The sequence below is a fragment of the Saimiri boliviensis genome, chromosome 6 (assembly GCF_048565385.1).
Source record: "Saimiri boliviensis isolate mSaiBol1 chromosome 6, mSaiBol1.pri, whole genome shotgun sequence".
Lineage (NCBI taxonomy): Eukaryota > Metazoa > Chordata > Mammalia > Primates > Cebidae > Saimiri > Saimiri boliviensis.
Window position 1 is genome coordinate 123,530,661 of NC_133454.1, and position 13,734 is coordinate 123,544,394.

Genomic DNA, 13,734 nt, shown 5'->3' on the forward strand with positions numbered 1-13,734 from the left:
GAACCACCTGCAGGAGCCCAAGGTGACCCCAGCTCCCTCTGCCCCCCTCAGCCAGACACTCTGAGCAGTAACTCCTGCCGACATGTGACCTGTCATCTGTGTGCCTAGATAGGCGATGTGTGGGCAAGGCACCCCCATATGACTATCCAGCTTTGCCGTCACCAGCTGCTTCAGGAAACACAACTCAGACCCCGTGGACCAGGCCCGGGGCCGAGTGACCTCCCCTTTCCGGATCCCAGAGCCCGTCACTCACAGAGATCAATGGAAACGCTCACAGCATCCATACCACCACACCCCACAGTCACTGGGGGACAGCGCTGGGGCCAGGCGCCACCGCTACAAGCCCAAAGTGGGGATGAAGGACACTAGAGAAGCTCTGAGGGTGACCCGGGCCTGCGTAGGTTGGGAAGGGGCTGGCAGGCAGGATTCTCCCTGTGAGCTGGAGTCCAGGATGAGAGGGTCCGCCCCTACATTCAGGGCCTGAGAAAGAGGCCTCCCTTCCTCCGATGCCAGGTGCTGATACTAGGTAAGCAAAGGAGCGAGAAGCAGGCAGGCTGGGGTTGGGGTTCGGCCGCCAGTCGATCTGTTCCACAAGCCACCTGCTGGACCTAACCGGTCCCTGGCACCGCACGCCAAAGTCCTTTCCCGGCGCCTTTCGACCTTGCCAGACAACCGCCGCCTGCACAAGGAGCAGCCCCTTCCTGCCCCGACAAAGAGGAGCCGGCTCCCACACTCATGGCTCCCACACTCAGCACGATAAACTGCCAGGCCAGCAAGACGCGAGTGCAAGAAGCGGAGCGGCTCCCGTTTCCAGGCGCTGGAAAGTTGCCAGGGTGCCGCAGGGGACCTCTCTGCCCCCACTGTCCCCTCAACGAGCTCCCTCACCTGCCCAGGCCTGAAGGCCGGCAGGGCAAGCCAAAGACAGAGGAAGGCAGGCAGTGGTAGGGGCATCTGCGGCCCGCCAAGGTCAGACCTCCCTGCTCTGGCCACCGCCTCCCTGGCAGGGCAGCCCAGTTCTAGCTGAGCTCTCCCACTTTCCCCGCCACTAATGGGTCTCCGTGGAGCAAGGCGCCCCCGACACAGCAGGTCAGGGTTTCAGGGGAAGAGGAGCCGAGTGGCCAACACGCTAGGCTCCCGCGGCACCAGCAGGCCGTCCTCGCCGGCAGCCCGAGCCTCGCTGGAGCCAGGTGGCATCTACCCAGGCCTGGCATAGCACAGCGGGGAGCAAAGGCGACGGGGCGGCCACCAGAGCTCTGGCTCAGGCCAGCCACTCACCGGCGTTGACGATGGCATCCACCTCCAGCTTGGTGATGTCACCGCGGAGCAGGGAGATCTTCTCGTTGAGCTGCTTGTCCTTTTTATACTTGGGCTCTTCCACCTTCACGGTCACCCCTGGAACAAGCAGGGACCAGAGAGGTCACAGCGAGGCTGGCCACTGCAGAGGGACCCAGTCAGGGCCCAGGGCCTTCCCCATCGACCTCCCTCCACCTCCAGAGGCAGCTGCAGTGCCACGACTGCTGACCCGGTACCAGGAAGCCAGGCTGAGGGGCACCTACTGCATGCCAGCACCATGAGGGGACTCCCTGCATCTTCACAGCAAGGCCACCAGCAGGTACAGCGCTAATCTCATCCATCCCATTTCACGGAGGTGGGAACTGAGGCTCAGGTGGGTCAGGGACTTGCCCAGGGCGACGGGTCACCAAGCCCACTGTCTCACCAACACACCCCACTGTAAGCAACCAAACCTCAGCTTCACACCCCAGCTCTCCACAAGCAAGGAGTGTCCGGCAGGTGGCTCACCTGACCCAGGGCTCTGTTTCCTACCATATGATGGGGATAAAAGTTCCACTTGCCTCAGGCTGTGTTAATAATTGAACGGGGTGGCCGGGCACCGTGGCTCACGCCTGTAATCTCAGCAGTTTAGGAGGCTGAGTTGGGCAGATCATTTGAGGTCAGGAGTTCAAGACCAGCCTGGCCACAAAAAAAAAAAAAAAAAAAAAAAAAAAAAAAAAGCCAGGCACGGCGGCTCATGCCTGAAACCCCATCTCTACTAAACATACAAAAATTAGTTGGGCATGGTGGTGCATGCCTTGTAATCTCAGCTACTTGGGAGGCTGAGGCAGGAGAATTGCTTGAAACCAGTAGGCGGAGGTTACAGTGAGTGGAGATTACGCCACTGCACTCCAGTCTCAGCAACAAAGACTCCATCTCAAAAAATATAAATAAATAAACAAATAAATAAATAATTGAATGAGGTGGCCAGGTGCAGTGGTTCATGCCTATAATCCCAGCACTTTGGGAGGCCGAGGTGGGCAGATTACTTGAGGTCAGGAGTTCAAGACCAGCCTGGCCCATCTCTACTAAAAGCACAAAATTAGCCAGGCATGGTGGTAGGTGCCTGTAATCTCAGCTACTCAGGAGGCTGAGGCAGAAGAATACTTGAACCCAGGAGGCAGAGGCTGCAGTGAGCTGAGATCGCACCATTACACTCCAAACTGGGCAAAAAGAGTGAAACTCTGTCTCAAAAAATCAAACAACTGAATGAAGTGACACACACACAGCGCCTGCGCACAGCAAGCACCCGATACGTGCCGCCAGAATCCCTCCTCTCATCCGCACGATTCTCCCAGGCCGCGGGTCTAGGGCACGCCCAGCAGGGCCTCCCTGAGCAGAGCTTACCTTTCGCCATCTCCTTCCATGTAGGGATCTTCTTCAATCTCACAAAGTCCTTGCAGAAGTAATGTTCCTCCCGCTGCTTGTCACTCAGGCCCTTCAGAAAGGCTGCAGGATCAGAAAGGAGGATCAGGGCCGGGGGAGAGGAGCGGGCCGTGTGCTCCCACCCCAAGGTGTCCCCTCTTGCCTCATCCTAGAATGCAAACCAGCCCTTCCTGTCCATCCTCCCCTGGGCACACAGGGTGGGCCTGCTGGGGGAGCCTCAGAGGCCCCTAGAACATCTTGTCCTGTTTTCTTTGTTCAGAGAGGGAAACTGAGGCCTGGGGAGGCTGAGGGACTGGCTCAGGCATTGCAGACCTGGGTTCAGAATTCAGCAGAGTCCACATCTCTCTGGGTCCCAGCGTGGAGCTTCCTCCCATACGCTAAGGCCAGGCCAGTTGGCAGCCTGTGACATTATCCGCCTGTGACAGCCAGTGGCATTATCTGTCAGTCCCACTGACAGTCAGTTCTGCCTCATTGTCACTGCATGCAGGCAGCGGGACGCTGTCCTCCTCCAGGAGCTGCAGGACCAAGCGGACCTGGCACCTGTCCCCAACATCCCCCCAGCAGCAGCTGAGGGCTCCCAGTGTGGCCAAGGCGGCTGGAATCATCCCCATTTTACAGGTGAGGAAACCGGGGCTCAGGGAGGTTGGGTGGCCACCCTCACACAGCAGGGACTCGAGTGAGGAGTCAGGCCCTCCCACCCACTCATGGACTCTGGATCCACCCTGGTCACATCCCCCTGCCCAGGCACCGCCCCATGGGCCCAGCCTTCCCTTGGGGATGGCACCAGGCACAGAAACCCAGAACCGGCTGGGAAGCGCCGGCACCGACCAGGCTCGCAGCTCGTGGGCTCCCCCTGCTGGCCCCGAGGCCGCCTGCACACCCAGGCTCTCAGCCCAGCCTTGCACCCTGGACCACAGGCTCCGAGGATGGAGCAGCCTCCATTGCAAACAGCAAAAACTACAGTTAAGAAACTCAAAAAGCATCAAGAAGTATATAGAGGTGGGAGGGCAATTCAAGGAGGTGGCGAGAAAGGAAAGATTGACTCCTGGAAGCTTCTATGTATCTGGCAGTGAGGGGCAGGCACTTAAGAGACAGGTAGGTCCCCCCACAAATGCCCTTTTCCCGGCCAGAGTCACTTCACCATCAAGGCCTCTATCTCCTCATCTGTCCACTGCTGACAGTGGTGATAACAGCCCAAGGACACTGAGAGAATAAGATGACAGAACTCATGTGAGGGGCCCAGTCCAGAGAGCCTGCTGGATGCGAAGCTGGGGTCATCAGAAAAGGCTAAGCCACGACCAGGCACAGTGGCTCACACCCGAAGTCCCAGCACTTTGGGAGGCCAAGGTGGGTGGATCACAAGGTCAAGAGGTCGAGACCATCCTGGTCAACATGGTGAAACCCCATCTCTCTAAAAATACAAAAATTAGCCCGGCGTGGTGGCATGCACCTGTAGTCCCAGCTACTCAGGAGGCTGAGGAAGGAGAATGGCTTGAACCCAGGAGGCAGAGATTGCAGCGAGCCAAGATCGTGCCATTGCATTCCAGCCTGGTGACATAGCGAGACCCCATCTCAAAAAAAAGGGGCGGGGGGAGGAGTGCTAGGACCATCCCTGGTCAGCTTCAACAGCTGCCCGAGCCAGAGCCACTTACAGAAGTGGGGAGAAGTGGCAGCTCCTTCTCCCCTCTTCCATAAACATGTTTGGGCCTGAGTAGGTCTTGCACTGAGTGCAGGCTGGGCTGACCTGGCCCTGGCCCTCGTGAATCTACAACCCAGCCAGGGAGACGGAGGCTGGCCAGGTGCTTCAGTGAAGCAATTCTAATTCTGAGATGTGCTATGAGACACTCAGGGGCTGGGAGAGGAGTTCCCTGGAACCCTGGCCAGGCAGGTGGTGGCGGATGCTGAAGGGAGACTCGGAAGAGGAGTGGGAAGAAGGCAGGGCCGGAAAGGGTGTTTGGTGGCAACAGCACATATGAGGTCATAGGAGAATAAAATTGTTTGTGGAGTGAAGGCGGGGGGGCGGGGGGCGAGGACAGGCTTCATCCCAGGGGCACCATAACCAAACTGACAATGCTTTCACCTGGCCAGGTGCAGTGGCTCACGCCTGTAATCCCAGCACTTTGGGAAGCCAAGGTGGATGGATCACGAGGTCAGGAGTTCCAGACCAACCTGGCCAACACAGTGAAACCCTGTCTCTACTAATAATACAAAAAATAGCTGGGCATGATGGTAGGCACCTGTAGTTCCAGCTACTCAGGAGGCTGAGACAGGAGAATTGCTTGAACCCAGGAGGCGGAGGTTGCAGTGAGCTGAGATCACACCAGCCTGGGCGACACAGCAAGACTGCACCAAAAAAAAAAAAAGTTTACCTGGCCGGGCACAGTGGCTCAAGCCTGTAATTCCAGCACTTGGGGAGGCTGAGGTGAGTGGATCACCTGAGGTTGGGAGTTTGAGACCAGCCTGACCAACATGGAGAAACACCACCTCTACTAAAAATACAAAATTAGCCGGACGTGGTGGGCACGTGCCTGTAGTCCAGTCCACTCAGGAGGTTGAGGCAGGAGAATCACCTGAAGCTGGGAGGCGAAGAGTGTGGTGAGCCAAGATCGTACCCTTGCACTCCAGCCTGGGCAACAAGAGTGAAACTCTGTCTCAGAAAAAAAAAAAAAAAAAAAAAAAAAAAAAAAAAAAAAAAAAGCTGGGCACGGTGGCTCATGCCTGTAATCCCAGCACTTTGGGAGGTTGAGGCGAACAGATTACAAGATCAGGCGTTCGAGACCAGCCTGGCCAACATGATGAAACCCTGTCTCTACTAAAAATACAAAAATTAGCCAGGCACGGTGGTGCCTGCCTGTAATCCTAGCTACTCAGGAGGCTGCAGCAGGAGATCACTTGAACCCAGGAGGTGGAGGTTGCAGTAAGCTGAGATCGTGCCTGGAGACAGAGAGTCCGTCTCAAAAAAATAAAAAGAATGCTTTCACCAGACACTTCTCATGAGTGTGCCATGTGCCCACTTTCTAAGAGGCCAAGGGTACCCCCTGCTGGCCCCCCATCACCAGCGTCCCTCGCTGCTCACAGCCCATGCCCTGCCCCCCTTTTTGAGAAGCCAGCCTCCCCACTGGCACATGGCCCCAGCAGGACTCGAGGAGCAGGCTGAGGGCTCCCATCTGAAGACCCCTTTCTTTGCTGGGGTCAGGGACGCTGGTATCTGGACAGAGCTGCAGCATTTCCAAGCCTCTGCTGTCCTCTTCCGTATAGTGAAGCTGTGGGAAGCTACCTGCTGTGTTTCACAGGAAGTGGACCGGGCCAGCCTGGCATGTGGCAAAGGGCTGAGCTCCTGGCAGCCGGTACCTCCTACCGAGGGCAAAGAACAGGCCAGGGAGGAGAGGCAGCTCGAATGCCGATAAGTCAGTTCATAAATATTTATCAAGCATCCTCACCTTCACCAAGGTGAGGTCCTGGGGCCTGACCAAGCAGAGGGGAGCACAGGAAAGCTCCAGGAAGTGGCCACCATTTCTCTGGTTGGTCCCAGGGGCTATAAATCACTGGAGGAAATCCTACCAAGCAGAAGACGGCCTCTAAATGTTTTACCTCCCCCACGGGGGGCTCTGTGGGCCCAGCCACTCAGCGGCTGCTTTGGAAGTGGACCCCCCCTTCCCCGTCTTCCCCGCTGCCCACACTCCCCCTCCAGCAGCTGTCCTCCCCACCGAGCCGGGCACCTCCACCACCTGCCCGCACCTTGTCCTCCCTCCCTCAGGTCACTGAGCACAAGGGCCCCTCCTGCCAGCGCTGCCTCGTGCCAGGCCCACCTCCCAGAGGGCTCACTGCCGCAGGACCCCTCCGCCAGGCTGTCCTGTCTGCCCTCAGACAATCCCATCCCCTCCCTTGATGCCCGCATTCCATGCCCCTGCAGCCGCCCCCTCCTCCGCATCTTCACTTCCTCCAACCCACGCTCCCTCCAGTCCGCCCAGTCTGGTCCCTCCCTCCACAAGGTCAAGGTCACCCCGCCCCATGGAACGGCCCTTCCTGCCTTCCCTTTCCTCCCTAGGTCTTCTAATCAATCGCATGGATTCAAAACCCTCTTGAAGCCAGCGCCCTCCGGGACTGTCCCTCCAGTCCCTCCACGCTCTTCCGAGCCTCTGACCCCCAAGGCGCCTGCCTGCTCTCATTCCCCAAAGGGCAGGCATGCAACATAGAACATTTGACTCACCCCCAAAACTTTTTTTTGTCTCTCCATTCTTCCCACTTCTTTGCTCGGGGGCCTTGAACCAGGGGTCCCCCCCTGTCCTTCCTCTTCCTCCCATGTCCCATCCAGCCACAGACCTGTTCGATTGATCCCCGTGTCACCCCAGAAACCAAGCCTTCTTTTCACCCCCCCAGGGCCGAGACTTCCTCATGGCTCCCTAGACCCCAACAGACACCCCCCACTCCCAGCTGATCCCCAAGCGCACCTCACACCCATCTGTTCCTTGACCGCAGCCCTGGATCCTGGGAACACAACTCAGGTGCCATCCGCCTGCGTTCAAAATCCCATTCAAACTCCGGTCACCCGGCCTCCTTCCCACCTCACTCCCAAAGCCACCTTCCCCACTACGCAGCTTCCCTCAACAGCCAGGCTGCTTCCTGGCCCACGGCCTTGGTGCCTGCTGTGCCTCTGCAGGATATGGGATAGTTTGCTTTTGTTTACGTTTATTCCTTTATTATTTTTTTGGAGATGGAGTCTCACTCTGTTGCCCAGACTGGAGTACAGAGGCGCGATCTCGGCTCACTGCAACCTCCGCTCCTGGGTTCAAGCAATTCTCCTGCCTCAGCCTCCCGAGTAGCTGGGATTACACGTACGTGCCACCACGCCCAGCTAATTTTTGTATTTTAGTAGAGATGGGGTTTCACCACGTTGGCCAGGCTGGTCTTGTACTCCTGACCTCAGGCAATTCACCCGCCTCAGCCTCCCAAAGTGCTGGGATTACAGGCGTGAGCCACGGCGCCCGGCCTCCTTTCTTGATCTTGGCCATCCTGGCCTGTCAGTTCCAGAGGACCTGTTGTGTTTACCATCGGATTCCCACCACACCACACAGTGCACGGACACCTGAGGGTGGCTGAGGGGTGCATGGAGGAATGAATGAGCCAAGACCAAAGGCCGAGGGCGAGTTTGCTAAGAACAGAGTCTTCCAGGCAGAGGGAACAGCGTGTGCGAAAGTCCGGAGGTAAGAGGCAGCGAGAGATGACCCTCTAGAGCATTTGGGTGGAGAAAGTGAGGCAAGTCGGCCTCTCCGGGTCTGCCTCCCCATCAGGATGGGCAGATGCTGGCGGCACCCAGCCTAGACCCAGGCTGTCGCTGTGGCTCTTCTGTTCCAGGTCCCGCCAGGTTTGGGCCCGTGACCTCCTGACACCATGCTCCGTTTGGAGCCTCAGTTTTCCCATCTCTAGAATAGCAACAAGGCAGGCCTTCCCTTGCTAGCATGCAGGCTTGCTGGGAGGGTCCAACGAGAGGCTGGCTGTGGAAACATTCTGTAAGCTGCAAGGTGCTGTCTACAGGTCAAACGCACTCACTCCTTCCTGGCGGGGAAATAAGACCCGAAGAGAACAAAGCCAACAGGACAAAACTATGGAGGAGAACTTTTTTTCCCAACTTGGGGACACAGCAGGTAGAGGAGCTTTTCTAATTATTTGGGTCCTCAGCACTTGGGGAGGCCAAGGAAGGCCAATGGCTTGAGCCCAGGAGTTCAAGACCAGCCTGGACAACATGGAGAAAGCTCATCTCTACCAAAAAAGAAGACACAAAAAATCAGCCGAGCATGGTGAACGTGCCTGTAGTCCCAACGGCCCGCAGGCTGAGGCGGGAGGATCACTTGCGCCTGGGAGGTCAAGGCTGCAGTGAGCTGTGATTGTGCCGCTGCACTCCAGACTGGGCAACAGAGATCCTGTATCTAAATAATAATGTGGGTCCCTATATGTGTCACCTTGTGCATCTGTGACCCCCGCCCCCACTGTGAGGCCTTGGCATGCCACTGTGTGGGCACTCCCAGACGGCTGCACCTGTGGCCAGAAAGGCAGGTACCCACCATGATGTTGGTGGGGCTGGTGGGCCGGGACCCCACAGGCCTTGCTAAGTGTCTCTGGCTAGGCAGGCCCTGGGCACCCCAAGGAACCAGACCGGGGTGCTCAGAGACACCTCAGGTGCCCTAGCAGACATCATCTGGCAGGTGCCACCACCTCATTCTAGAGAAGAGGCAGAGTGACCTGCCCCCGGTCACACGCAAGTGAGAGGAACCTGGGCTTGCTCCCGTCCTGTCTACCCTAAGCATGGTGGCTTGGTCTGAGTGACCCACAGCTCCCAGAGCCACTTTTCTCCAGCAAAGCCCACAGGACAGCTCCACTTCCCAGAGAGAGCATGCTGGCTCTGCCACCAGCCGGCAGGGCGCCTACCTTGGGGACATCTGTCAGTCTGTCCCTTCTAGTCTGTGGAGCCCAAGTGCATACCTCAGAAGGCCAGCAGCGACTTAGCGCCAGAACAAGGCTGTGGCCCAGCGGAGCCCCAGAGACCTACGCGCTGCACTGGTTTCTGGTTTACAGGGAAAGAAAAGGCCAAGAACGCCATCTGCAGCGGTCGTCGCCCACCAGGCCCCCTTCACTCCCCCGGAGGAGAAACAGGAACCCGAAGCCAGGCACATGCCCCATGCATTTGTGTTTTTATTTTTTCCAGAGTCTCACTCTGTCACCCAGGCTGGAGTGCAGCCATGTGATTACGGCTCCCTGCAACCTCCGCCTCCGGATTTAAGTGATTCTCCCCGCTCAGCCTCCTGAGTAGCTGGGATTACAGGTGTCCGATACCACACCCAGTTAATTTTCTGTATTTTTAGTAGAGACAGGGTTTCGCCATGGTGCCCAGGCTAGTCTTGACCTCTTGACCTCAGATGGTCTGCCCGCCTCAGCCTCCAAAAGTGCTGGGACTGCCGGTGTGAGCCACCCCGCCTGGCCTTGCCTCACGAATTGCTACCATCGCCCACCTCCTCCTGTAAGAAGGACAGATGCAGACTTAAAGCACAAGTGAGTTTTATTTTTTTTTATGTAGAAGATGTAAAACATGCATTTTCATTCCTTTCATTTTTGAAGAGGCGAGAGTATTTCACAGCTCAGTGAGACAGGTGTTGTAAAAAGATGTTCGCAGTAAATTTTGATGGAGAGGCCTGACCCCGGACGCGGCTTCCAGCGGCGCCCAGGCACCAAAGCCGAGCGGGAGGAAGCAGGCTCCGCCAGAACCATAAAGTGCAGTGGGGATGGGAATCCAATGATGTGTTTTAAGAAGTGTCTTTACGGCATTTTGCAAGATGGTGTTCAGAGAGCTGAGGGCAGGCTGGCGTGCCAGGGCAAGCCTCTACCCAGAGAGAATGCCAGGTGGGCTGGGCTGATAAAGGCTGGGCTCCCAGAACGAGGCAGCATTTAGACTCACAGCAGGGGCATTCATCACCTGCGCTCACGGGCTGGCAAGACCAAGGTCTTGTCAAAGCCCACGCTCAAGCAAAGGGAGACGGGACACTCTCCCCTCTCCCGGCCCCCGTGTCTACCCACACCGGGGCATCGGCAAGGCTCCATCCCCGGAAGACAGGTGGGAGAAGCCCCTCCCCCACTCCCAGGGGTACCTGGAAAATTTGCCAGTGCTGCAGTCAAATCAGATGAGACATCCACTCCGGATGAAATCGCACAGGGCTGAAATTAGTCCTGGCTTCCGTGCAGTGTGGCGTGAGGCTGGGGTGCAGCAACCCCACCTTGAGCCACCGTGGAGGGGATGAGGCTATGCAGGCTCAGGGCCCCCGCTCGTGAGACAAGCTACAAGAGCCTGGTGCCACCATGGCCAGCATAGAGCAGAGAGAGGAGACAGGCCTGAGGGCCCCAGGGGTGACAAGGAAGGGGGACCACTGGTACCCACCCTGGGCCATGGTATATAAAATGGTTTCTTTTCTTATTTTTAGGAGACACAAGGTCTTGATATGTTGCCCAGGCTGGTCTCGAACTCCTGGGTGGTAGCAATCCTCTCACCTTGGCCCCTAAAGTGCTGGGATTACAGGCATGAGTCACCACACCTGGCCCAAAATGGTTTCTAATGTGATCCCAGCACAACCTCCAAGCAGGTGCTATTGGTCCCATTTTAAAGATAAGAAGACTGAGGCCTGGAGAGTGAGGAAGCAGCAGCATGTGCCCACGTCTGACGACACCAACGTCCCTGGCTCTCTGCAGCACACAGCTCTGCCTGCGGTGGGGTTGGAACAAGGACCTAAGGCCAGACCCTCCTGTGATGACACAGCACCCAGAGACCCCCCAAGGGCCCAACCAGAAGTCCCCTCATGCCCAACTGCCTTTACAGCGAGGCTGTTTTCATGAATGAAGTGCCCCAAAACTGAGGATATTAAATTAGAGAAAGTCAGCCGGGCGCAGTGACTCATCCCTGTAATCCCAGCACTTTAGGAGGCCGAGTTGGGTGGACTGCTTGAACGCATGAGTTCAAGACCACCCTGGCCAACATGGCGGAACCCCGTCTCTACAAAACATACAAAAATTAGCAGCACGTGCTAATTAGCAAAAATTATAGGTACACACCTGTAATCCCAGGTACTCAGGAGGCTGAGGTGAGAGGATCAAGGGAGTCTGGGAGGCAGAGGCTGCAGTGAGCCAAGATCCCACCACTGCACTCCAGCCTGGGCAACTTTATTCACAAGAATGCTCAGGGCAGCTTTATTCATAAGAAACCCAAATGCCTATCAACAAGAGTGGGAGCCGGGCATGGTGGCTCAACAAAGTGAGACCCTGTCTCAAATAAATAGGCTGGGTGTGGTGGCTCACGCCTGTAACCACAACACTTTGAGAGGCCGAGGCAGGCAGATCACCTGAGGTCAGCAGTTGGAGACCAGCCTGACCAACATGGAGAAACCCTGTCTCTACTAAAAATACAAAATTAGCTGGGCATGGTGGTGCATGCCTGTAATCCCAGCTACTTGGGAGGCTGAGACGAGAATCGCTTGAACCTAGGAGGCAGAGGTTGTGGTGAGCCGAGATCGCACCATTGCACTCCAGCCTGGGCAACAAGAGCAAAACTGTCTCAAAACAAACAAACAAACAAACAAACCCTGGCCAATAAAACCAGACACTGCTGAAGTCTCCCCAAAGACTGAAAGTCTCCCAGCCAGGGAGATCTAGCCTGAAGGCATCTCCATACCTGGAGGGAGAATGGGCCCACAGAAATGAGCATCAGCTTGGAGGTAAAGAAACAGAGCACCTGGGAGAAGCTGAATTTGGCCGTCAGCCTGGAGGACAAGCTGGGCATCCTTACAGGGGTCCTGAGCAGGCACTCGGCACTACATATAGACAGAAATACTGGGCAAACGCCCAGGGAAGGGGATCCTTGTGCGTGGGCTGACCCTTCTCAAGTAGGGAAGCTTGTCTACCTTGCCCAGGGCAAGGCTTCCAAAATCACGCCACTAGCACCGGATGAGAACACATGCTCTGAGCAATCCTAAGGTTACAATCTGGGTTCCATGAGGCTTTCTCACAGGGACAGGAGGCTCCCCCCAGGCACACCTGAGTTTTCAGAACCACTGCTATCATGTTTCCCCACCATGAACTGCACATCTGCCTTCTGACCTATACATCAGTCTCTTATGAGTTTGGTTACTGTGTGCCAGGCTTTGAGAGAGGATCCTCTCAAGCAGACAAGTATTTGGAGGTCTATCTAGGTATATCCCTGAAATGAGCGCACATGTCCATCAAAGACATGGAGAGAACATTCAGGAAGCAAGGCACAGTGGCACACATCTGTAATCTCAGCAATTAGCACTTTCGCAGCTGGAGGTGGGAGGATCCCTTGAGCCCAGGAGTTCAAGATCAGCCTGGGGCAATAAAATGAGAACCTGTCTCTGCAAAACATTTTTAAAAACATTAGCCGGGCATAGTGGCACATGCCTAAGTCCCAGCTACTCAAGAGGCTCAGGTGGGAGGATCGTTTGAGCCCAAGAGTTGGAGGCTGTAATGAGCTGTGATTGCACCACTGCACTCCAGCCTGGGCAACAGAATGAGACCCTGTCACCAAAAACTAATTAATTAATTAATTAATAGAATGTTCAGAGCAGCTTTATTCACAAGAAACCCAAATGCCTATCAATCAACAAGAGTGGGGGCTGGGTGCAGTGGCTCATGCCTATAATCCCAGCACTTTGGGAGGCCGAGGTGGATCATCTGAGATCAGGAGTTCGAGAGCAGCCTGGCCAACATGGCAAAACCCCTTCTCTACTAAAACAGAAAAATTAGCCAAGCGTGCTTGTGGGTGCCTGTAATCCCAGCAACTCAGGAGGGTCAGGCAGGAGAATGGCTTGAACCCAGAAAGCAGAGGTTGCAATGAGCAGGGATCGCACCACTACACTCCAGCCTGGGCGACGGAGCAAGACTCCATTCCAAAAAACAAAACCACCAGAGTGGGAAGCAAGCTGTGGTACATTTACACACTGGAACACTATACAGCGACAAAAAAGAGCGAACCACTGCCACACCCAATAACATGGATAAACTGCCCAGATACTGAGTAAAAGGGGCCGGACTTCAAGAAGAGCCAAAATGAACAGATGTCGCAAGAGTAATTAGCTCCAGACGGTACCAAGCAAAAAGAGATGACTTCTGGGGTGATGGCAATGTTCTACCTTTTGACCCAAGTAGTAGCTGTGCAGTTGCACATGCTGTGCACTGAAGATCTGCATGCTTGGGGCACTTTACTGTCAAATGTAACTTGGCTGAACGTGTTTTAAACGTAAGATGAAAAGTGCAGGGGTCATCAAGGGCCATGGCTCAGACCCCAATCAGAGGCAGAGTCCAGCTGAGGCAGCCCCCTAGATCTCCCATAATGTGATGGCTTAAAAAATAACTTGGCAGGCACAGTGGCTCATGCCTGTAATCCCAGCATTTTGAGAGGCCGAGGTGGGCGGGTCCCTTGAGGCCAGGAGTTCAAGACCCACCTGGGCAACATGGTGAGAC

At 56.0% G+C, this 13,734-nt stretch overlaps 1 protein-coding gene across 4 annotated transcripts in view; it reads right to left on the bottom strand.

The window, feature by feature from the left end:
- The window catches only part of MACROD1 (mono-ADP ribosylhydrolase 1), a 174,090-nt gene that overhangs the window by 155,785 nt on the left and 4,571 nt on the right, over positions 1–13,734 (bottom strand). For all 4 annotated transcript variants that reach the window (XM_074401628.1, XM_010348227.3, XM_074401627.1 and 1 more), the window contains exons 2-3: positions 2,680–2,781; positions 1,276–1,392 (exon numbers count right to left, since the gene is read on the bottom strand). In XM_074401628.1, coding sequence (XP_074257729.1) covers positions 1,276–1,392; positions 2,680–2,781 — 219 coding nt within the window. The remainder of the gene's footprint in view (positions 1–1,275; positions 1,393–2,679; positions 2,782–13,734) is intronic.